At 52.9% G+C, this 24,629-nt stretch overlaps 1 protein-coding gene and 1 long non-coding RNA gene across 5 annotated transcripts in view; one reads left to right on the forward strand and one right to left on the reverse strand.

Moving 5' to 3' along the window:
* C21H19orf57 (chromosome 21 C19orf57 homolog) overlaps positions 1–22,020 on the forward strand; it is a 26,082-nt gene extending 4,062 nt beyond the window's left edge. For 2 of the 4 annotated variants that reach the window (XM_023188624.1, XM_023188623.2), the window contains exons 3-8: positions 7,783–7,957; positions 10,137–10,218; positions 10,470–10,580; positions 13,146–14,420; positions 17,886–17,980; positions 21,421–22,020. In XM_023188624.1, coding sequence (XP_023044392.1) covers positions 7,783–7,957; positions 10,137–10,218; positions 10,470–10,580; positions 13,146–14,420; positions 17,886–17,980; positions 21,421–21,571 — 1,889 coding nt within the window. In that variant the 3' untranslated portion in view covers positions 21,572–22,020. Of the gene's footprint in view, positions 1–7,782; positions 7,958–10,136; positions 10,219–10,469; positions 10,581–13,145; positions 14,421–17,885; positions 17,981–20,971; positions 21,065–21,420 lie in introns of all 4 variants that reach the window. The other 2 variants (XM_023188622.1, XM_023188625.1) reach the window with 2 other exon arrangements.
* Positions 22,021–23,633: 1,613 nt separating this feature from the next.
* Positions 23,634–24,629, reverse strand: part of LOC111523888 — a 24,544-nt gene continuing 23,548 nt past the window's right edge. Inside the window, exon 2 of the long non-coding RNA XR_002725626.1 lies at positions 23,634–23,948. This is a non-coding gene — a long non-coding RNA (uncharacterized LOC111523888). The remainder of the gene's footprint in view (positions 23,949–24,629) is intronic.

Below are 24,629 nucleotides of genomic sequence, written 5' to 3' on the forward strand. Positions count from 1 at the left end.
TTTTTAGTAGAGACAGGGTTTCACCGTGTTAGCCAGGATGGTCTCGATCTCCTGACCTCGTGATCCACCCGTCTCGGCCTCCCAAAGTGCTGGGATTACAGGCTTGAGCCACCGCGCCCGGCCTTCTTCCAGACTTTTTTAAAAAACTTTTATTTTGAAGTAATCTAGGACTTACAGAAAAGTTGCAAAAATAATTCAGAGAGTTCTGGCTACCCTTCCCCAAGCTTTCCCTAATGTTGACATCTAGCTCAGCCATAGGACAATGATCAACTATAGAACAGCATGAAAAACAGGGCAGGACTGTAACCTCAGTACACTACTTCTAGACTTTTTTTTTCCTTTGAAACGGAGTTTCGCTGTTGTTGCCCAGACTAGAGTGCAGTAGCGCAATCTCGGCTCACTGCAACCTCCGCCTCCCAAGTTCAGGCGATTCTCCTGCCTCAGCCTCCCGAGTAGCTGGGATTACAGGTGTCTGCCAGCACGCCCGGATAATTTTTGTATTTGTAGTAGAGATGGGGTTTCGCCACGTTGCCCAGGCTGGTCTCAAACTCCTGGCCTCACGTGATCTGCCCGCCTCAACCAAAGTGCTGGGCTTACTGGGGTAAGCCACCATACCCAGCTGTTGTTTTTTTTTTCTTTTTTTCAAGACAGAGTCTTGCTCTGTCGCCCAGGCTGGAGAGCAGTGGCGCAATCGGAGCTCACTATAGCCTCGACCTCCCTAGGCTCAGCTGATCCTCCCACCTCAGCCTCCCAAATAGCTGGGACTACAGGTATGTGCCACCATGCCTGGCTAATTTTTTTATTTTTTGGAAGAGACGAGGCCTCAGTATGTTGCCCAGGCTGGTCTTGAACTTCTGGGCTCCAGCAGTCCACCTGCCTTGGCCTCCCAAAGTGCTCAGAATTACCAGCGTGAGCCACCATACCTGGTCAGACATTTTCTGTATATATACAGATACAGTGTTGAGTTTTGTTTTGTTTTTTGTTTGTTTGTTTTATTTTTTTGGAGACAGAGTCTCATTCTGTCACCCAGGCTGGAGTGCAGCGGCATGATTTTGGTTCACTGCAACCTCTGCCTCCTGGGTTCAAGTGATCCTCATGCCTCAGCCTCCTGAGTATCTGGGATTACAGGCACCCGCCACCATGCCTGGCTAATTTTTGTATTTTTAGTAGAGACGGGGTTTCACCATGTTGGCTAGGCTGCACTCAAACTCCTGACTTCATGTTATCCGCCTGCCTTGGCCTCCCAAAGATTACAGGCATGAGCCACCGTGCCTGGCCCAAATAAAGTGCTTTTATTGGAAAATAGAATCATCACACTTACTGATCTGCAGCCTCCATTTTTCACTTTGCAGTAGAGCATGACCATGTTTACTTGTCAGTATACCTATACAATTTCATCATTTGAAAAGAAAAACACCCCAAAATAGCCAGGCATGGTGGCGTGCACCTGTACTCCAGGCTACTTGGGAGGCCGAGTTGAAAGGATTGCCTGAGACTAGGAGTTAATGACCAGCCTGAGCAACATAATGTTATCCAGTCTCAAAAAAAATATATTTTTAATTAACAAGGTGTGGTGGCACACACCTGTAGTCCTGGCTACTTAGGAGATTGAGGCAGGAGGATGGCTTGAGCTGAGGAGTTCCAGGCTACAGTGAGCTGTGACTGCGCCTGCACTCTAGCCTGGGACACAGAACAAAACCTTGTCTCTTAAAAAAAAAGAAAGAAAGAAAGATTGTTAGGCACGATGGCTCCTGCCTGTAATCTGAGCACTTTGCGAGGCCGAGGCAGGTGGATCATTTGAGGTTAGGGTTCAAGATCAACCTGGTCAACATGGTGAAACCCCATCTGTACTAAAAATACAAAAATTAGCCGGGCATGGTGGCATGTGTCTGTAATCCCAGCTACTTGGGAGGCTGAGGCACGAGACTTGCTTGAGCCTGGGAGAGCTGAGATTGCGCCACTGCACTCCAGCCTGGGCAACAGAGTGAGACTCTGTCTTAAAAAAAAAAAAGGAACAAACCAAGTCAGAAAGACAAACTCCAAATATGATGTAGTAGAGTTCCATTTGCCTGTCATTTTCTAATGTAAGTTAAATTTCTTCAAAATTTTGAAATGACTTTCTAATTTAGTGGCTGATGAATTTAGGGAAGGGTGTTCATGTTTTTCCCCCAAGATATGGGACAGAAGAGGAAATGATCAGCAGATTGAACATGTTTTGTGCAGAGATGAACTACAGGCTGCTTGGAGGCATCAGAATTTCTCTGACCTTGGAGAGGGAAGCCGGGGACAGCCAGGCCCACCCACAGCAGGTCACTTGGGGCCTCTGTTGGCGGTAGACTCCCCAGCTCAGTGGACCTCAGGGCTGGCCGTGGACAGCCCTTTCTGTGTGTACTGGAAGGGTGGAGAGAGGAAGAAGATTCTGGCAGGTGGTGAAAGAGGCCTTTTCCCTCCCAATGTCTTCCGTCTTTGGTGTTAAACACAAGGTTCTGCCTTATTTTTTCTTAAATTAGTCCCATGTGGACAGATCGCCGGAAGGAAAGAGAAGACTCTTCAATGCCATTGATATTTTTTTGCTTTTTATTTGGTACAAATGGCCATTCGATCAGCCAAGTGAGCAAGTGTTTGAGAATCTCAAGAAACCAAATAAACAAAGCAGCTATATTTTGTCTTTTCTGGCAGACCACAAGTTCGTGTTTCTTTTGAGACAGAGCCTTGCTCTGTCACCCAGGCTGGAGTGCAGTTGTGCAGTCTTGACTCACTGCATCCTCTGCCTCCCGAGTTCAAGCGACTCTCCTGCCTCAGCCTCCTGATTATCTGGGACTACAGGTGACCACCACCACGCCTGGCTAATTTTTTGTATTTGTAGTAGAGATAGGATTTCACCATGTTGGCCAGACTGGTCTCGAACTCCTGACCTCAAGCAATCTGTCCACCTCACTCTCTCAAAGTGGTGAGATCACAGGTGTGAGCCACCGTGCCTGGATGGTTAGGAATGTGTTTCTTTAAGTAATGTCCATCGGAGCCTTACTTGTGGTGCTGCATCCTTTGAGGTGGGCACCAGATGGAGCTGGGGAGGGCAAGGAGGAGATCAAAGGGTGCAGCGCACTCAGTTCCTGCCCTGGAGATCCTCCAGCTCTAGTCAGGGGACAAAGGAAAATGCTTCCCCCAGGGAGCGCTAAGCAAATACACAGCAGTGGGATGAAGTTCTAAATGGGCACTCCCAAACTGTAACTGACAGAATTACAAGCAATTGGCTGTGCGCCATGGCTTACACCTGCAATCCTAGCACTTTGGGAGGCCAAGGCAGGCAGATCGGTTGAGATCAGGAGTTCGAAACCAACGTGGCCAACATGGTGAAAACCCATTTCTACTGAAAATACAAAAAAATTAACCAGGCATGGTGGCTTGTGCCTGTAGTCCCAGCCAGTCAGGAGGCTGAGGCAGAATAATTGCTTGAACCCAGGAGATGGAGGTTGCAGTGAGCTGAGATTGTGCCACTGCACTCCAGCCTGGTCAACAGAGCGAGCGTCCATCTCAAAAAATAAAACATAGAAGAAGAAGAATTAGAAGCAATTACAGGAAGATCACTGTGTTTTAGTGGAGGGCAAACAGCTGAGTTAGGACTGAGACAGACCCTAGCAATTGGCGTCAAGGAAAGAGAGACTCATTCAGTAGGTTTACTTCAAGGTGTGTGAGTGTGTAGTGCAGAGCTGAGGTTGGAAAGAGTCCACCTGGGGTTTGGATAGTGTTTTTTTTTTTTAATATATATTTTTTTGAGACGGAGTTTTACTCTTGTTAACCAGGCTAGAGTGCGGTGATGTGATATCGGCTCACCACAACCTCTGCCTCGCGGGTTCAAGTGATTCTCCTGCCTCAGCCTCCCAAGTAGCTGAGATTACAGGCATGAGCCACCATGCCTGGCTTATTTTGTATTTTTAGTAGAGATGGGGTTTCTCCATGTTGGTCAGACTGGTCTTGAACTCCCGACCTCAGGTGATCCACCCGCCTCGGCCTCCCAAAGTGCTGGGATTACAGGTGTGAGCCACCACGCCCAGCCCTGAATAGTGTTATTCTTCAGTTTTTTTTTTTTAGAGCCAGGATCTAGCTCTGTTGCTGAGGCCAGAATCCAGTGGCACAATCACGGCTCGCTGCAGCCTCAACCTCCAGGGCTCAAGCAATCCTCCTGCCTCAGCCTCCCGAGTAGCTGAGACTACAGGTGCATGCTACCACCCTCAGCTAAGTTTTAAATGTTTTTAGAGGTGGGATCTCACTGTGTTACCCAAGTGAGATCCTGGACTCAAGCAATCCTACCCCCTCAGCCTCCTGAGTAGCTGGGACTGCAGGCATGCACCACCACACCTGGTTGTTGGTTTGTCTTTTTGTTGTCTGTGCCTTTCTACTAGGTAGAAATCTACATAGTAGGCATTCAGTAAATGTTCAAGTATTCTTGTTGTTTTTTTTTTTTTTTGAGACGGAGTCTCACTCTGTCGCCCAGGCTGGATCTCAGCTCACTGCAAGCTCCGCCTCCCAGGTTTACGCCATTCTCCTGCCTCAGCCTCCCGAGTAGCTGGGACTATAGGCGCCCACCACCTCGCCCGGCTAGTTTTTTTTTGTATTTTTTAGTAGAGACGGGGTTTCACAGTGTTAGCCAGGATGGTCTCGATCTCCTGACCTCGTGATCCGCCCGTCTCGGCCTCCCAAAGTGCTGGGATTACAGGCTTGAGCCACCGCGCCCGGCCATGTTCAAGTATTCTTAAGTGTGCTGGTTCTGGAATTGGACGGGTGCCAGCCTCGGTTCCTTGGCCTCAGTGTGCCTCAATGTTTACACCTCTCTGGGAACTTGGGGCCCTTGGGTGTCAATTCTCACATCTTTCCTTTTAATTTAATTTAATTACTAATTTATTTTTTTGAGATGGAGTCTCACTCCCTTGCCCAAACTGGAGTGCAGTGGCACCATCTTGGCTCACTGCAACCGCAGCCCGCTAGGTACAAGCGATTCTCCTGCCTCAGCCTCCCAAGTAGATGGGATTACAGGTGCCCACCACCATGCCCAGATAACTTTTATATTTTTAGTAGAGATGGGGTTTTGCCATATTGCCCTTTTTATTTTTTTTATTTTTTATTTTTTGAGATGGAGTCTCGCTCTGTCGCCCAGGCTGGAGTGCAGTGGCCGGATCTCAGCTCACTGCAAGCTCCGCCTTCCGGGTTTACACCATTCTCCTGCCTCAGCCTCCTGAGTAGCTGGGACTACAGGCGCCCGCCACCTCGCCTGGCTAGTTTTTTGTATTTTTTAGTAGAGACGGGGTTTCACCGGGTTAGCCAGGATGGTCTCGATCTGCTGACCTTGTGATCCGCCCGTCTCAGCCTCCCAAAGTGCTGGGATTACAGGCTTGAGCCACCTCGCCCGGCCGCCCTTGTTATTTATTTTAATTCAATTGTCTTTTTGAGACAGGCTCTAGTTCTGTTGCCCAGGCTGGAGTGCAGTGGCGCAGTCTGGACTCACTGCAATCTCTTCCTCTGGGCTCAAGTCATCCTCCCGCTTCAGCCTCTCAAGTACGTGGGACTACAGGCGTGCGCCACCATGTCTGGCTAGTTTTCATACTTTTTAGACAGTGTTTCACCATGTTGCCCAGGCTGGTCTTGAACTGCTGAGCTCAAGCAATCCACCTGCCTCAGCTTCCCAAAGTCCTGGGATTACAGGCTGTGAGAAAGGCTGATATTTTAATCATGGACAAAGATAATATTGAATTGCTCAATGTTACTTCTGTAAGGCAGGCATAACAGCAGCACCCTGCCTTGAGCTTTTATCTTAACACACACAAGTTCTTAGGACAGCATCTGGTGTAGAACTCACTAGCGTCAACCCTTATCATTTGTGCACTGAATACATGATTAGGTGGGGCCAGTTTTGGGGACATCTTACAAGCCAGCCACTATTGAAAGCTTCGATGTAAGTAAGTTTTCTTAATTCAAAAAATAGATGCTGGCCAGGCAAAGTGGTTCATGGCTATAATTCCAGCACTTTGGGAGGCCGAGACAGAGGTCGTGAACTCTGAGCGCCAGAGTTCACGACCAGCCTGGACAACATAGTGAGACCCTGTGTCTACAAAACAGAAACAAAAAAAGACAGCCAGGCATGGTGGCACACACCTGTTTTCCCAGCCACTCAAGGGGCCTGAGGCGGGAGGATGGCTTGAGCCCAGGAGGTCAAGACTGCAGTGATCCACGGTTGTACCATTTCACTCCAGCCTGGAAGACAAAGCCAGACCCTGTCTCAAAAAAAGAAAAAAAAAATATATATAGTATATATAATACATAAATACATATATATAAATATGTATGTATAAATATATATATTTACATATTTGGCTGAGGCTGAATCCTGAGGTGGCATGGCCTGGCTTTAGATCACATGGAACAACCTGGCAATATAGTGGGATATATAATATATACTGTATATATTTAACAAATATATAATATACATCATATATAAGTACATAATTTTATAATATATTAATATATTAGAAATATATAATTTAATATATATTTCTAATTATAAATATGTAATATGTAAACATAATATATTTTATATGTATGTATATGTTAAATATGAATCCATATGTATTCTTATATATAACATATAATACATATTAATTTTTTTTGAGACAGTCTCACTCTGTCACGTAGGCTGGAGTGCAGTAGTACAATCTCAGCTCACTGCAACTTCTGCCTCCCAGGTTCAAGTGATTCTCCTGCCTCAGCCTCCCAAGTAGCTGGGACTATAGGTGGGTGCCACCATGCCTGGCTAATTTTTGTATTTTCAGTAGAGATGGGGTTTCTCCTTGTTGGCCAGGCTGGTCTTGAACTCCTGACCTTAGGTGATCCACTCGCCTCAGCCTCCCAAAGTGCTGGGATTATAGGCGTGAGCCACCGTGCTATGTATACAAAGATGTCAGTAAGATCTTTAGCCTCTTAAATGCCAGAAGACGACACATTGCAATTGCTTTCAGTGATGGGGAAGTTAGTGCAGAAATGCAAGGGGCCAGGACGTGGCCAAAGCATCACCTCTTCAGCACCTGCTGACTGTGAGTCCCAGTTTTCCCAGGATGGCTATTTCACAGATGTCTCAGCACACTAGAGTGGTACATAATTTAATCTTGTCTGCACTTGGTGGTGTGCATTTATCCAATCATGTCCTAAGTATTTATTGAGCACCAACAGCGTACAGGATGCTCTTACAGGCAATTGGGACCCCGCAGAGAGTGAGATGGATTCGGCCCCTTCTCGCGTGCAGCCTAGTTGTAGTGGGGAAGACGGGAGATGACCCAGGACATCGATACTTGCAGAAAAGCTGAGAAGGGAAGAAGTCAGGCTCATGAAAGGGGATGTTTGGTGGGAACAGGAATGTTCCCTCTGCAGAGCTGTTTGAGCTGGGACCCACTACACACTCCTTACCACTTCCCCAGAGAGAGAGTCGGCCGGGCCAGGTTCTTCTGTGTGATCTGGAGCCAGGCCAGGCCACCTCCTGATTCAGCCTCAGCTCCAGCCAGTCCATAGGTAAAAAGCCTTTGAATCTCATGGCCACATAAGCTCATAAGTCCCACCTTTGATAGGGGTTCCAGTCCATCTCTCGCTCACCAGATGAGCATCAGAGCGGGGGTTTCATGCCCTTGGAACGAGCCTGCTTTCTTTCAAGACAGCAGTGGCCTTGCTGTGTTCAGTTGTCAGCCATGGCAGTGGCTGTATCCCCCACCCCTTCATCTTCCTCTATCTCTAAAACAGGAGACGGACTCTGTCCTCCAAAACCCCTAAAGACCCCAAGGCTAGGAGACTCTGATGGAGACCCCCAGAGTTCCATGTTGGGCTGTTTACATCACCCTGAGGAGCCAGAGAGTAAACTGGGACCTGTTCCCTCTACACAGCAGCACGGGGAGGAACCAGGAAAGGCGGTCTGCAGGTACGTGGCTCTGAGCATTCCGGCAGGTCTCCCCACTGACAGTCCACATAGCACAGCAACTCAGCAGACAGCAATGCTTTGGGAAGTAGACCCACAACCTATCCAGTGCTGTGACCCACTCCTTCCCAGAGCTCAGGGCCATTGGATCTTACTTCTCCTAGCTTTCCTCGCTGGTAAGAATGGTTGATGTTTCGGCCAGGCATGGTGGCTAATGCCTGTAATCCCAGCACTTTGGGAGGCCTAGCGGGGAGGATCACTTGAGGTCACGAGTTTGAGACCAGCCTGGCCAACATTGCAAAACTCTGTCTCTACTAAAAATACAAAAATTAGCCAGATGTGGTGACACACCTGTAATCCCAGATACTCGGGAGGCTGAGGCAGGAGAATCGACTGAACCCAGGAGGCAGAGGTTGCAGTGAGCAGAGATCATGGCACTACACTCTAGCCAGGGCAACAGAGTGAGACTCCATCTAAAAAATAAAAGAAAAAAAGAAGTTTAACTGTGGACAAAGATAACGTTGAATTTTTCAAGGTTACAGAACTTATATTCTATAACTCATACTCTGTCTGCTGGTCAAACCCGTCCGTCTTCCGCATTCCTCCTCCTTAATCAAGAAGGGAACAAAGGAATTGTTATGTGAGCTAATGACCAATAAAAAAGAAAAGCAAGCAGGGCTGGGCACAGTGGCTCACGCCTGTAATCCCAGCACTTTGGGAGGCCAAGGCAAGAGGATTGCTTGAACCCAGGAGTTCGAGAAGAGCCTGTATAACATAATGAGGATGACCCCATATCTACAAGAAATAAAATAATTAGCCAAAACAAAATGATATATATATCCTTATGGATATGTGTGTATGTATTTGAGACAGGGTCTTGCTCTGTCACCTGGGCTGGAGTGCAGTGGTACAATCTCGGCTCACTGCAACCTCCACCTCCTGGGTTCAAGCGATTCTTCTGCCTCGGCCTCCCAAGTAGCTGGGATGAAAGGCGCCCGCCACCACACTCGGCTAATTTTTGTATTTTTACTAGAGATGGGATTTCACCATGTTAGCCAGGCTGGTCTTGAGCTCCTGACTTAAGGTGATCTGCCTGCCTCGGCCTCCCAAAGTGCTGGGATTACAGGTGTGAACCACTGTACCTGGCCCTTATTTATTTAAATATAACCCTAAGTTTCACTAGTTTTTAAAGACACTATGTTTCTTGCATGTACAATTTCCTTTCCCTAAAATGTGTCTTGTGAGAGCTGGAGTGTCCATCCAAATGAGAATATCTCTATTCCCAGTTCAGAAGGCAGTTCTGGCATTATAAGTGTAACAAAGTCCTGTTGAGGCAGTGTATTCTCCAAATGGGACTCTGCACCCTCCTTGCCCGTTAAATGTTCTCAGGTCACTGCTTCTCCATCCCCATTCCACTCTTTTAAAGCAGGTTTTCCAGGGCCTTCCATCTAGCAGACTTTTTTTTTTTTTTTTTTTTTTTTGAGACAGGGTCTTGCTCTGTCACCCAGGCTGGAGTACAGTGATGTGATCATAGCTCATTGCAGCCTGAACTCCCCTGGCTCAGATGATCCTCCCATCTCAGCCTCCCAAGTAGCTGGGACCACAGGCACACATCACTTTGTCCAGCTAATATTTAAATTTTTTGTAGAAATGGGGTCTCACTATGTTGCTCAGGCTGGTCTCAAACTCCTGGGCATCCACCCACCTCAGCCTCCCACAGTGCTGGGATTAAAGGCATGAGCCACCGTGCCCAGCCTAGGAGACTCTTAGCACTGGTTTCCTCTTGGATTTTGTTTTGCATTTGTCTCAATATGTGAGTGACAACCTAGGAGGATTTCAAATACCCCTCAGTTTGTTTGTTTGTTTGTTTGGACACAGAGCCTTGTTCTGTCACCTAGGCTGGGGTGCAGTAGCACGACCTTGGCTCACTGCAACCACCACCTCCCAAATTCAAGCCATTCTGCCTCAGCCTCCCGAGTAGCTGGGATTACAGGCATGTGCCACCACATCCGGCTAATTTTTGTATTTTTAGTAGAGATAGGGTTTCACCATGTTCCCTAGGTTAGTCTCGAACTCCTGGCCTCAGTGATCTGCCCACCTCAGCTGCCCAAAGTGCTGGGATTACAGGCGTGAGCCACAGTACCCGGGCAGATCTCCCTCAGTTTTATCTTTTCCTACACAGCTCCCCAGATGAGGAAACAGGAGCTCCCTGCCGGCTCCTCCGTCAACCAGAGAAGGAGCCAGCTCCCCTTCCTCCTTCCCAGGTGAGCCTGTCCTGTGGCCTCGTGGATGTAGAAGCACCACTGCCTCCCTTAAAGTTCCGGCTCTGTGTCTCCCTTCATGGTCACCAGTTGCTCACTCATGGTCTACAGGGGCTGGAGGGAAGATGCCCAAAGGGCAAGGGTGGAGTTCTCTCAAGGCTACAAGAAAGGAGCAGGTTTGGGTTTGCTTTTTTCCTGAGACCTCATTCCTCCCTTATCTTTATTGCTGCTTTGTTCTTGTATCCGGTTTACAGAACTCAGTTGGGAGGTTTGTTCCCCAGTTTGCAAAATCCAGGAAGACAGTGGCAAGAAAAGGAGAGACAAAGGATGAGGACCTCAGGAGTGGGGCCTTTAAAATCAGCCAGGCTGAGCCCCTCGCACGTGCGGCCTCCTGGCCCAGTCTTGGCAGCCCCATTTCACCCTGGAGTTCTTTGGCAATGGTGAGGCCTGCACCTCTCTTCCACCCGTCGTTTTCAGTACATTGTGCTATGGATGTATGTTGAGTATGCAACAATTCTTTTTTTTTTTTTTCCTTTTTTTTCTTGAGACAGAGTTTTACTCTTGTCACCCAGGCTGGAGTGCAAGGGCACCATCTTGGTTCACTGCAACCTCCGCCCCACCGGGTTCAAGCAATTCTCTCACCTCAGCCTCCCGAGTAGCTGGGATAACAGGCGCCTGCCACCACACCCAGTTAATTTTTGTATTTTTAGTAGAGACACGGTTTCACCGTGTTGGCCAACCTGGTCTTGAACTCCTGACCTCAGGTGATCTGCCCGCCTCAGCCGCCCAAAGTGCTGGGATTACAGGCGTGAGCCACCACGCCTGGCCTTACCACAATTTTTTAAAAAACAAAAAACAGTACAGAGTGAATTTCTGGTGTTCTCTGTTCTAGCTTCCCCGAGTGGTAACACCGTGTATAACTGTAGTCCATCATCAAAACTAGGTAATTGGCCAGGTGCAGTGGCTTATGTCTGTGATCCCAACACTTTGGGAAACTTCCCTTGACCAGCCTGAGCACCACAGGAAGACTCTATCTCTACAATAATTTTTTTTTCTTTTTTTTTTGAGATGGAGTCTTGCTTATCACCCAGGCTGGAGTGCAGTGGTGCGATCTCGGCTCACTGCAGCCTCTGCCTCCTGGATTCAAGCGATTCTCCTGCCTCACCCTCCCCAGTAGCTGGGACTACAGGTGCACACCACCACACCTGGCTTATTTTTGTATTTTTATTAGACATGGGGTTTCACCCTGTTGGCCAGGCTGGTCTCGAACTTCTGACTTCAAACAATCCTCCTGCCTCGGCCTCTCAAAGTGCTGGGATTACAGACATGAGCCACTGTGTCCAGCCTACAATAATTGTTTTAAAACTTGACCAGGTGCAGTGGCTCCCACCTGTAATCCCAGTACTTTGGGAGACCGAGGCAGGAGGATCACTTGAGCCTAGGCATTCAAGACCAGCCTGGGCAACATGGCACAACCCCATCTCTATAAAAAAACACAAAATGTATCCAGGTGTGGTGTGTACCTATAGTCCCAGCTACTTGGGAGGCTGAGATGGGGGGGTCACCCGAACCTAGGAAGGTCAAAGCTACAGTGAGCCGTGATCACACCACTGCACTCCAGCCTGGATGAAAGAGTGAGACCTTGTCTCAAAATTATGAAAAATAAATAATAAAAATAATAATAGTGGCTGGGCACGGTGGCTCACGCCTGTAATCCTAGCACTTTGGGAGGCTGAGGCAGGCAGTAGTTCGAGACCAGCCTGACCAACATGGAGAAACTCTGTCTCTACTAAGTATACAAAATTAGCCGGGCATGGTGGCGCATGCCTGTAATCCCAGCTACTCGAGAGGCTGAGGCAGGAGAATCGCTTGAACCCAGGAGGTGGAGGTTGCAGTGAACCGAGATTGTGCCATTGCACTCCAGCCTGGGCAACAAGAGTGAAACTCTGTCTAAAAATAATAATAAACAGGAAATTAACATTGGTGTGGTCTGAATGCCACCTTGATTTTCATATCCCTGATCTTATTGAGTGTCTGGTGCTGGCAGAGAGAAGAGCTTGATGGAAGGAGAGGTTTCTGTGCTTCCAGATCCCCCTCCAGTCGCCAGCCCTGGTACTGATGCCTATTTCCACGCATGATGGCCGGTGACAACATCGGAGTCTTTGAACAGGGCAGTCACAACTATTAGATTGGTGCAAAAGTAAGTGCGGTTTTTGCCATTAATTTTTTTGTGTATGTGAGACAGAGTCTCACTCTGTCACCCAGGCTGGAGTGCAGCCCTACCTCGGCTCACCGCAACCTCTGCCTCCCGGGTTCAAACGATTCTCCTGCCTCAGCCTCCTGAGTAGCTGGAACTACAGTCACCTGCCACCATGCCTGGCTAATTTTTTTTTTTTTTTTTTTGAGACAGAGTCTCGCTGTGTCGCCCAGGCTGGAGTGCAGTGGCGCAATCTCGGCTCCGCCTCCCGGGTTTATGCCATTCTCCTGCCTCAGCCTCCCAAGTAGCTGGGACTACAGGCGCCCGCCACCTTGCCGGGCTAGTTTTTTGTATTTTTTTTTTAGTAGAAACGGGGTTTCACCATGTTCACCAGGATGGTCTCGATCTCCTGACCTCATGATCTGCCTGTCTTGGCCTCCCAAAGTGCTGGGATTACAGGCTTGAGCCACCGCGCCCAGCCTAATTTTTGTATTTGTTTAGTAGAGATGGGGTTTCACCATTTTGGCCAGGCTAATCTTGAACTCCTGACCTCAAGTGATCCGCCCACCTCGGCCTCCCGAAGTGCTGGGATTACAGGCCACTGCGCCTGGCCACTGTTTGCCATTAAAAGTAATGACAAAACCCGCAATTACTTTTACACTAACCTAATAGAAAACTCTTTGGAGAACTTGGTTTTCAAAGGCCCCGGGGCTAAGTCTTTTTCTGTCCACAGGAAACACTCCCAGAGTCCAGCGCCCAGAGTCCAGGATGCCAGCCGCTAGTGGAGACCCTGGGGCTCCCCTTCCAGGAGGCCACGGAGCCGGGGGACCCAACGCAGGCAGACAGTGCCCACCTTGAGCAGAGCAGCCAGAGCCCCGTGCAGGCTGTGCCCAGCAGTGGAGATTCTCAGCCTGATGACCCTCCAGATAGGGGGACAGGGTTGTCCTCCTCACAGAGCGCCAGCCAAGACCACCTGTCAGAACAAGGGGCTGAAGACAGCAGGCCTGAAACAGATGGGGTTCCAGGTGATCGTGGCCAAAAGGAACACCTACCAAGCAGTGATTCTGAAGGGGAGAAGCCAGACAGAGGAGCCCCCAAGGAGGGAGGGGCCCAAAGGACAGCAGGGGCTGGCCTGCCTGGAGGGCCGCAGGAGGAGGGAGACGGTATCCCCTGTACCCCAGCATCAGCTCCTACCTTGGGCCCTGCTCTGGGACTGGGCCCTGCCTCTTGGTGCCTGGAACCCGGGTCTGTGGCCCAGGGCTCCCCTGACCCCCAGCAGACCCCCAGCAGGATGGGCAGGGAAGGGGAAGGGACTCATAGCAGCCTGGGATGCTCCTCCCTCGGGATGGTTGTCATTGCAGACCTGAGCACAGACCCTGCTGAGCTGGAAGAGAGGGCTCTGGAGGTGGCTGGGCCCGATGGGCAGGCCAGCGCCATGTCACCTGCCTCTCCCAAGAGGAAGGCCGCTGATGGAGGCTACAGGAGGGCCCTGCCAGGCTACACCCCCCTCACTAGGGAAACCGCAGGAGAAACGGGGGAGGCAGGGCAGGATGACAAGCCCCCTGGCGATGTCCCAGTGGGTCCCACAGCCTCCCTGGCTCTGGCACCTGGGAGCGGAGAGTCCATGATGGGCGCTGGAGATTCCGACCATGCAGCCACGGACACGGGTCCGTGTGTCGATCAGAAGCAGGAGCCAGGCCCTACTCAAGAGGCAGCCGAGTCAAGTGGCCAGGACCTCGAACAAGACCTTGAGGGGCTCCGTGTGTCCCCACAAGCTTCTGTTCTGCCAGAACACAGAGAAGCAGCAGACAGCCCTCTCCAGGAGCCTGGGGCCCAGCAGGGCATTCCAGACACCACCTCAGACCTGGCAGGGCAGCAAGACCACCTGCCTCATTCTGCGGACCAGTCCACCTGGGCAGACTCTTCAGCTGTGGAACTCGACTTCCTGCTGGACAGCCAGATACAGGATGCCCTGGACGCTTCTGACTTCGAAGCCCCGCCTGAGCAGGTAAGAGCTGCCCCGAGTGACAGACATACCTGCCCAGGGCAGGCACCTAACCTCCACAAGCCCTCTCCTCACATGGCACAGCGGTGGAGGGGGAGCTGGGGCTCAGGGCGTACCATTTACACAGCCAACGACTCGAGGAGTCCGAGTTGCAGCTCTATTGGACGTGGAGTCGGTGGTTTTCCAGAAAGTATAGACCTGCCTTTCGGTGGTTGTCTACACATCCAGGGATGGTGACACACAGCTGCTTTCTCAGCCGGGCCTCCCACATTGAACTGGAGTCCCCAGGAGTGCCAGCCCCTGGCAGCTTCTGCTTCAGTGCCTGACCCTGGCTGTGGGGTCCCAGGGCATGTATTGAGGACGGTGGACACAGTGGGGTGATGGACAGAAGCTGGGCCTGGGGAGGGGGCTTCACTCCCAAGCTGCAAAAGAGCCTTTGCCCATCTCCTTAGGGCCCTCTGGAGGTCCTGATATGATTCCTTCCCAAACACACATAAGTCATTTTGTTTTTCTGCTGAAACATGTAAGGGCTTTGCCTCTTCAGGGATCTGCCTGCCCCACCGGCTGCCCAGATGTGGCCTCCTCTGGCTCCAGAGCTGGTGCCAGCTGTTGGCGTTCGTTCTCCTGTCTGGGCAGGTGGCAGCCTTGCTTCAGCCCTGCCCCCCAGGGGAAGAGTGACCTCCCCAGCTGTTGGCACACCTGAGCCTGGGCTGAGGGCGTCACAGTCACACCCTGGGAGGTAGGCGGTTCTCTCTCCACACACTGGGTGTAGCAGCGAAGACTCTGGAAGAGTTCGTATACCTGTTGGAGGTGAGGCAGGCGTGAGGCGAGGAGGCCAGGCTGGCACCCAGGTCCTGCCCCAGCTGCCGCATCCTGGAACACAGAGCCAAACTTGCTTTTCAAATGTCAGCCTCTGTTTCTTTGCTGTCCCTGTGTTGAGATGTAAAAAAAAAAAAAAAAAAAAAAAAATTCATGGCCAGGCACAGTGGCTCCCACCTGTAATCCCAGCACTGGGAGACCGAGGCAGGAGGATCACCCGAGGTCAGGAGTTCAAGACCAGCGTGGCCAACATGGTGAAGCCCCATCTCTACCAAAATACAAAAATTAGCTGGGCGTTGTGGCATGTGCCTTTAATCCCAGCTACTCTGGAGGCTGAGGCAGAAGAATCGCTTGAACCCGGGAGTCGGAGGTTGCAGTGAGCCAAGATCACGCCACTGCACTCCAGCCTGGGTGACAGAGCAAGACTCTGTCTCAAAAAAAGAAAAAATTGGCCGGGCGCAGTGGCTCAAGCCTGTAATCCCAGCACTTTGGGAGGCCGAGACGGGCGGATCACGAGGTCAGGAGATCGAGACCATCCTGGCTAACACGGTGAAACCCCGTCTCTACTAAAAAATACAAAAAACTAGCCGGGCGAGGTGGCGGGCGCCTGTAGTCCCAGCTACTCGGGAGGCTGAGGCAGGAGAATGGCGTAAACCCGGGAGGCGGAACTTTCAGTGAGCTGAGATCGCGCCACTGCACTCCAGCCTGGGGGACAGAGCTAGACTCCGTCTCAAAAAAAGAAAAAAAAAAAAAAGAAAAGGAAATTAGCCAGGCATGGGGATGCATGGCTGCAGTCCCAGCTACTTGGGAGGCTGAGGCAGGAGAATCACTTGAGCCCGGGAGGTTGAGGTTGCAGTGAGCTGAGATTATGCTACTGCAGCGTGGGTGCCGGAGACCCTGTCTCAAAAAGAAAAATAGTGAGTCACAGTACAGTTCAGTGGTAGAGGCTGAACATGAGCATGTGGGAAAGGCAGGAGTTCTGTTGCTGGGCACAGCTGAAATTTTATGAGAGCCTCATGCCTTGCAAAATGCAAATCCCTTGCTTGAGAGAAGAGCCGCCTCCATTGCCTCCAGTCTGTGGTCTCGTGGGTGGTGGCTTGGAGAGAAGGCTGGTAAATGGTTAAGGTGTTTGGGGCCAGGTGCACCTAAGTGGCATCCAGCAGGTGAAGCCCTTAACCCACCTAAATGGGCTGCCAAACCACGAGCTTGGAAAAAGACCCTGAAATCCAGACTCTGGGGGACCCAGACAGACAGCTGGCTGGTCAGACCTGACCAACATCGGCAGCCTTTCCCCCACCAGGGGAGAAGGCACCGCCCTGACAGCACTGCCAGGGCCTGGGCATGTTTGGTTTTGACACGAGGCGTTCCCCAGCAAGTCGAGGCGACCCAGGCAAGGAACACGTTCCCGTGGGAAGGTTCCGGGTGGCTCCTGGCAGGAAGGCCAAGGCCCATGTCTCCCGGCATGGGCAGGGGCACGGGGAATAGCAAAGATGGATCGAGAGGGCCATCTCAGCACCTCGTCCTGACCTCACCATGGTCACGCACTGTGCTAGAGGAGGAGACTCAGAGGTGACACAGCAGAGACAGAGCTTTCAAACCTCAAACCAAGGTCTCGTCATGGAAGGGTTTGGTGTTACTTTCTCATAGCTCCTCTGTGCTTACTCTCGGACCGATAGAGCTTCTGCAATCTGCATATGGAGTCATTTAATTTAAATTTTAGAGACAGGGCCTTGCTCTGTTGCCCAGACTGGAGTGCAGTGGCCCAATCACAGCTCACTGCAGCCTCAACCTCCCAGGCTCAAGCAGTTGATCCTCCTGCCTCAGCCTCCCAAGTAGCTGGGACCACAGGTGTGTGCCACCATGCCTGGCTAATTTTGGAGGTTTTTGTTTGTTTGTTTGTTTGTTTGTAGAGACAGGGTCTTGCCGTGTTGCCCAGGCTGGTCTGGAACACTTGGCCTCAAACGATCCTCCCACCTCATCTTCCCAAAGTGCTGGGATTACAGGCGCGCCCAGCCTGGCTCATTGCCTCTTTTTCTGAGGGACATTGTAAGTCACCACTTTATAATGGAGCCTGACATTTTCCATGGAAATTAAACCACCACTGATGCTTAGAAGCTTAAGCGCCTTGGAGTTACCAGGCTTTCCTCTGTATTCACTGGGAGTTTTCCCCTCGTGTTATATTTGCAAACTCCTTTCCTAACAGGATGTGAGTGGCTCATTCAGCCAAGGTAGACGACTCCACTTCACTGCGCTTGCCACCCCTTGGCATTTTCTCTGTACCTGTAAAGATAGTGAGGGGCATGCAGGAGACTGCAGAGGTGTCAGGGCCAAAGATCATGGCACAAGGGCGCCCCCACTGCCCAGATCAGCCTGTGGGAGGCCCCGGCCTAGGAGCGGACACCAGGATTGGCTGTGGCCTTTCTCCTTCCAAGGGGAAAGGATGGGTGCAGCCCAGGCTGGTAGCCCTGAGTCTACCCATCGTGGAGTTCCTCCCCGTTACTGTTCTGCCTCTGCAGGAGTCCTAGCCGGCCCGGTGTGACCTACTGTGGCTGCAGTGAAGCCAAAGGCGTCAGCGTGACTTCTGGTTCCCCTGTGCAGAGCTTGCTCCACCTGGGCCCCGGGCACTCACACCTCTTGCTCTCTTTCCAGTTCTTTCCTTCCGGGAACAAGCCAGGCCCTTGCTGGCCGGGCCCCAGCCCACGTGCCAGTGGAGACCCTGTTGCAGTGGCCAAGGCCCAGCCAAGGTATGTGTGGGGTGGGTGAGAAGTGGCTCCAGGACCCTCACCAATTTTACCAAGGAGGGTGACAGACGGAGGGGACCCCAGTTCTCCCTCCCTGGGCCTCGACTTCCTCAGTCCAGCAGGGAAGCTGAGCCCTGTCTTTCAAACTGCACACGTTCCCTTGCTCCCCGAAAGCAGAGAATGGGCGACAGTGACCAGTGATCGGCACCCAACCCAGTGTCTCCCTAGGAGCCCTGGGATGGTGCCCCCAGCTCTGTGGGCTGTTTCTCTCTGGGGAGAGGGGCCAAAGCTTCCTCCTGAGTCCCTGGGAAGGGGAAGAGACCCAGACAGGGCTCAGAACTGTTGGCTGAGACCATCTTGGAGCCGTTCCTAGCTCTGGCACCACACAGGCACTCAAGTGAGTCTAACCTGCCCTCACCTCCTCCCCTCCCCACTTGGCTCTTGCCCTAGGCGAACCACCTCCTCCCTCATGCAGGCCACCAGTGAGCCGTCCTCCAGGCTGCTGTGTGTGGGGAGGGCACCCTCTCCCCCGCACCATGCCCGTGGTCCCCGAAGTCTGTCCCCTCCTCCCGTGCCCTCCCGCAGCCCTCCTCGAAGCCAGGACTGGGCGGCTGCCCTCTCTGTTACCTGGCACTTGAACCTGCCTCTCTGCAGAGGCAGCAGCTTATCAATTATTTATGGCCAAGTTTCTGTTTCTGTCTGGTGGGGGTGGAGGAGGGTTTGGGACTCAGCTCCTGGCTGTGTATGGCCCCCACACCCTCCTCCTCCTTCTCCTCCCCTAGCAGAGGGCAGCTCTGTCCCCGCCTCCTGCCCTCACTCCCTGTGACTTGTACCTGCCGTGCCACTGGCCACCTCCCCCATCCACACACACAACCTACACGCGGACCAGAGGTAGTTCATCAGAGTGGCCTGCTGTGGTTTGAGTGAAGAGCCAGGAGGGTTCACATCTGAATCTCTGATGTCCCAGGGCCAGTGCAGCTCCCCTCCCCGCTGCCTTGGATGTCTAGAAGCTTCGAGAGGGCCTGGGGTCTGGTTTGGTGGCTTGAGGCTAAATGACACACACAAGAAGCTAAGGCCCAGGGGCTGCCAGTCACCTCAGGGTGACCAAGGCAGGAGCAGCAGAACAGCAGTTTCCATAGTGACAGCCCCAGAGGTGCTGCCAAGCCTGGGGCATGGGCGGGTTTAGGGCAAGTGGCCCCCACTTACCCGCCTGGCCCCCTGTACTGCCCATGTCTGAGAGTAGCACCTGTTCTGTGGGGGGGTGGGGTTCTGTGGCTCCTTGGATCTTCTGTGACTTTTTTTTTTTTTTTTGAGACATGGTCTCACTCCCATCACCCAGGCTGGAGTGCAGTGGTGCAACCTCAGCTCACTGCAGCCTCGATCTCCTGGGCTTGCGTGATTCTCCCACTTCAGCCCCCTAAGTAGCTGGGACTATGGTTACCCGCCACCACACCCAGCTAATTTTGTATATTTTTTTTAGAGATGGGATTTTGCCATGTTGCCCAGGCTGGTCTCAAACTCCTGGATTCAAGTGATCCACCCGCCTCAGCCTCGCAAAGTGGTAGGATTACAGGCATGAGCCACCGTGCCTGGCAGGATATTTTTTAGATAAGAGTCTTGCTGTGTTGCCTAGGCTGGTGTGCAGGATCATAGCTTACTGTAGCCTCCATCTCCCGGGCTCAAGTGATCCTCTGACTTCATACTCCTGAGTAGCTGGGACTACAGGCATGCATCACCATGCCTGGCTAATTTTGTATTATTTGTAGAGACGGGGTCTCACTACGTTGCCAAGGCTGGTCTTGCTAGGTTCAAGCCATCCTCCCGCCTTGACCTCCCAAACCTTACATAGATATGAATGCCATCTGGGCCGGCTTTTCTTCTTTTTTTTTTTTTCTTTTTTTTGAGACAGAGTCTTGCTATGTTGCCCAGGCTGGAGTGCAGTGGCGTGATCTCGGCTCTCGGCTCACTGCAAGCTCCGCCTCCTGGGTTCACACCATTCTCCTGCCTCAGCCCTCCGAGTAGCTGGGACTACAGGCGCCCGCCACCTCGCTCGGCTAGTTTTTTGTATTTTTTAGTAGAGACGGGGTTTCACTGTGTTAGCCAGGATGGTTTCGATCTCCTGACCTCGTGATCCGCCCGTCTCCGCCTCCCAAAGTGCTGGGATTACAGGCTTGAGCCACCGCGCCCGGCGTGTATTTTTAGTATAGACGGGGTTTCACCATGTTAGCCAGGATGGTCTCGATCTCCTGACCTTGTGATCCGCCCGCCTCGGCCTCCCAAAGTGCTGGGATTACAGGCGTGAGCCACCGCGCCCGGCAGGGCTGGCTTTTCTAGCACTGCCCTGGGTGCTGGGGAGACTGTGGGACAAAACACAGAGTTGACTGCTAGTGGGGGATTCGGGGTGTGGGGACATGAGAGACAGCAGATTAGATCATCAGATGGCAGAGTGTTGGAGAAAAAAAGGCAGCGGAGAAGGGGTTAAAATGTAAGGGGTGATCAGGGAAGCCACCACCCACCATCAGGAGGAGACATTTAGGAAACAATGTTCCAGAATCCTGAGAGGTGCTCAAGGAATGGCCAGGAGTCTAGTGTGGCTACAGCAAGCAGGAGGGGAGAAGTGGGAGATGAGGGGAAGGCACAGGGAGGGCAGGTGGTGCACAGCTGCAGGAGGAGAGGGCCTACCTCTGAGCCAGGTTCCCAAGTTCACAACCCCCGGTACCTGTCGGGGGCAAACCGCAGGTGCAGGAGCTGGGGCGGCAGTGGCAGCAGCATCCTGAGAGGGCAGGGGGAGGGCAGGGGAGAAGTGGTTGCGTTCTGGGCCTGCTGGGCAGTGGAGCCAGTTGGGTTGGCCATCAGGGCTCTGTCGTGAACAGAGGAGGACAGGCTGGACACCCGGAAAAGATGGCGCGAGGCCCGGCGGAAGCCCCTCCCACTGGAGAGCTCTGGTAGTCCGGTGAGGTCGGGCCACTCTCAATTTCCTTCCTTGCCTGCCAGGACCTTCGTGGGGATCCAGGCCTCTGAGGCCTCCAGGATGGAGGACGCCACCAACATCGTGCGTGGCCTCATCGTTGAGCTCTCTAACCTGAAGTACGGGCTGGGATCGGACTCACAGGGCATGGGGCCTGTGGGAGGCCAGTGGGGACTCAGAGAAGCAGGGAGGGACTGAAGTGTGAAGCCCCTGGGTGGGCAGCGAGGGTCAGGCACCCCGCTACTGCTGGGCCCTCACCGTGCCCCCATCCCTGGTCCTTTGCAGAACACGGGCTCTGAAGAAAGGCTGGAACAGGTCCAGCCTGTGCTGCAACAGGTCCTTCCTGGTTATGTGCACGTGTGTGTGAGCCGTGTGTGTGCATCTGAGTCATTGGTGACCGTGTGGCTGTGAGGCGCGGGCCCCTGTCACCTGGTGACCACTGAGCCCCACACGCGTGCCTGTGTTTCCCCCGCAGCCGGTTGATCATGGGCACCCACCGGGACCTGGAAGCCTTCAAGCGCCTCAACTACCGGAAGACAAAGCCGGGAGGCAAAGCCCCCCTGCCTTACCCTTCCAAGGGGCCTGGGAATGTCCCTCGAGGGGACCCACCCTGGAGGGAACTGTAGGCCACTTTGAGGTCTGTGTTTCCTTTGCCACCCAGCCCCCATGCCTGTGGACCTCCTCCAAGATGCTCCAGAGGGTCCTAGTGGACCCTACAAACCTCCCTTCAGTTGCGGGAAGTTGGTCTTCCATGGACAACACAAAGGAGGCCCCGAGGTTCTGGCCTCACCTGGCCAGGATCCAGGTCAGTAGCCTCCCTTGGCTTCAGGGAGGGAAACTGCATCTCCTGCAGCCCCAGTGGCTTCAGGCGGGCCTGGGCTCCAGGAAGCGGCTACCTCCCAGCAGAGCCCATCCTGTCCGGATTTGCAAATTTTAGGCTCCTGAGCCAAGTATGGAAGGTTCAGAATTTGTTTCTTTCCTGGAGAAGAGAGCTCCCTTTGTTTTCTTTCTCCCTATTTCCATTTTATTTCTTCTGGGAAGACCTGTAATAAATGATTCTGTGGAGGCCCCGTGACCTGCTGTTTGGGGCTGAGGCTTCAGTTCCTTCACCTTCCGCCCACAAACCTCTCTACCCACTTCCTCCTCCTCGCCCTCTACGAGTTTACACCTCAGCTTCCCTGGGAAAGCAAGAGGGGTGCGAATCTCCAGGGGTGGGTGACTGTGTGCCCGCTTGTGTGTGCAGGCTCTTGAGCACACACACGGTTCGTAGAAGCCTAAGAGACGCCCTGGGAGATCACCCAGCTGCAGGGTGAGTCCAGTGCTCAGGTGGCCTGGCCCATCCTCCAGGAAAGCTGCCTGCGGGCCCCAGCCAGGAAGGAGGCTATCCCAAGAGGTTGTTACGGATGCAAACATGGCTGAAGTCGTGGCACTTCTCATCCCACGCAAGCCTCTCAACAGCCAGATGACAGTCCTGTTAGCAGCCACAGGGGCTGCTGTCATCCCATTTGCAGAAAACAATGCCTCTATGAAATCTGTCACTGAAAGGCTGACTGGACCTTCGACGTCATGAAGCACTCTGTGACTCCTGCACCCCAGCTCCCACGGCTCAGGTGGGGTCCTCCTCCCACCCTGCAATCTTATACCCCGGAGACCTCATGCAGGAGGGGAGGAAAGAGCAGGGCGGGTTCACACCCAGGTGAGCCCCCTGTCCACACCCAGGTGAGCCCCCTGTCCACCAGGACATGCCCTGATGTGAGCCCAGTTCCCCGGGTGTCCAGCCCCAGCGGCTCTGCCCTAGGAAACCCTAACTCCATTCCCAGACCCTGGGAGCTGCTGGTATCCTTCTGTTTTCTTTCTCCTCCTCCCCATGTCCCCCTCCACGACCCAGCTGTCTGCAAGGACCCACCCCTATCCCCAGGGCCTCTGGTTCCAGTTTAAATTGGAAAGCCAAGGGCAGAGGGGACAACAATGCTCGATTCCTCGCCACCAGACCACAGGCCTCAGGGCTGGTTTGCGGACCGGGGGTAGGAATGTGGACTGCACAGTGGGTGCGCTGGCTTCCTGAGCACTGCCACCTGTCACCTCAACAGGACAGGATCTGGAGGTGGAGGCGGCAGGCAGGGGCTTGGGAATTCCCCCACATGCATTCCCCCCGCCCTGCCAGAACGGCCCCATTTTTCTGCTCCTGCCCAAGCCCACCTAGGCTACCACCCCTGCCCAATCTCCCAGGACATGGTCCCATTCCCTGCCCCCTAAATGTCCCTCCCTTGCTCTGAACTGCCTGGCTTGTCACTGGGGCATCCATGGTGACATAACCATTCACCTTCTTTAGTGAGGAGGATGCAGGGGGCTCCATCTAGTTGTCCGTCAATTTCTTCCTCAAATGAAGCCCCCATCTCCAGTAAGGAGCTGGGGGTGGGATATGGGAGGAGTCCACCCATCTTGCATGTCAGTGCAGGGGGTGGCTGAAAGACCAGATGTCCACAGAAAGGGTCTCATGATGTCGATCTGGCTTCAAGGTGCCAGAACCTCCTCAGCTACCCCAAGGACCCACTCGTGTTTCTCTGCACAAAGCAGCTCACCCCAGCACCCCACGGTGCTGAAACTCAAAGAAGAGGAAAGGGAGATCTAGGTACAGGACTCCCAGCGATGTTCACACTACACCTTGCCCCAAGACCAGGCCTTGTCTGTTGTTGATCCATTCATAAGCATTTATTGAGTGCTGACTGGATGCCCAGCACTGGGGAGATGGCAGATGGCACAAAGGACAGGGTCCCCAAGGACGGGCGATTTCAGCTGTTCCCTCGCCAACCCCAGGGCATTCCCAGGGCTCAATCTCAGGCTGGGGGGAGGGTCTGGGAGTGGGAGTGGTCCTCATAGGGTGGGTCTTCCTGGAAATCCAGCTGAGCCCGGGTGCCCTTGCCCAGGTGTAGGCGGCCTCTTAGGTGGACATTGAGGGAGAGCAGGAGGGCGAAGGCTCAGACTTCCCGGCACCTCTGAAACCTAGCGGAGGGGGAAGGGAGAGAAATGCTTAATCACAGGCCACGATGACTCAACGCTCCCCAAGTTGCCCACGGACGCGGCCTCCGGAGATGCTGGGCCTCTGGCGCCACCCAGTGGCTGCTCCGGAGGCAGCGACCCCGTGATGTCTCTGGCTCCGCAGGGCGGCCCCGCTGGGACCCAGAGCCCGAGACAAAGCGCCGGAGGTCCGATTCTGCGACGGTGGTGCCCTCTCGTGGCCGCCGGGCTCTGGGGGGGGGGTGTCCCCAGATCTGTTACTCCCAGAAGTCGTTAATCAGAAAGGCTGGCGGCAGGACACCATCTTCCCTGTGTCCTTTTACCCTCCAGCGTCTCCCAGTGGGACAGCATCAAACCTCACAGGGAAGACTATCGTCTCCCGGAGGCAGTCTTTCACGCTTTTCTTCTTTTTTGAGAGGGAGTCTCACTCTGTCGCCCAGACTGAAGTGCAGTAACGTGATCTCAGCTCACTGCGACTTCCACGCGTTCTAGCGATTCTCCTGTCTCAGCCTCCCGAGTAACAGGGGTTACAGGCGCATGCGCCGTTAATTTTTTGTATTTTTAGTAGAGACGGGGTTTCACCATGTTGGCCAGGCTGGTCTTGAATTGCTGACCTCAGGTGAGCCACCTGCTTCAGCCTCCCCAAGTACTGGGTTTACAGGCGTG

This window comes from Piliocolobus tephrosceles, chromosome 21, assembly GCF_002776525.5.
Source record: "Piliocolobus tephrosceles isolate RC106 chromosome 21, ASM277652v3, whole genome shotgun sequence".
NCBI lineage: Eukaryota > Metazoa > Chordata > Mammalia > Primates > Cercopithecidae > Piliocolobus > Piliocolobus tephrosceles.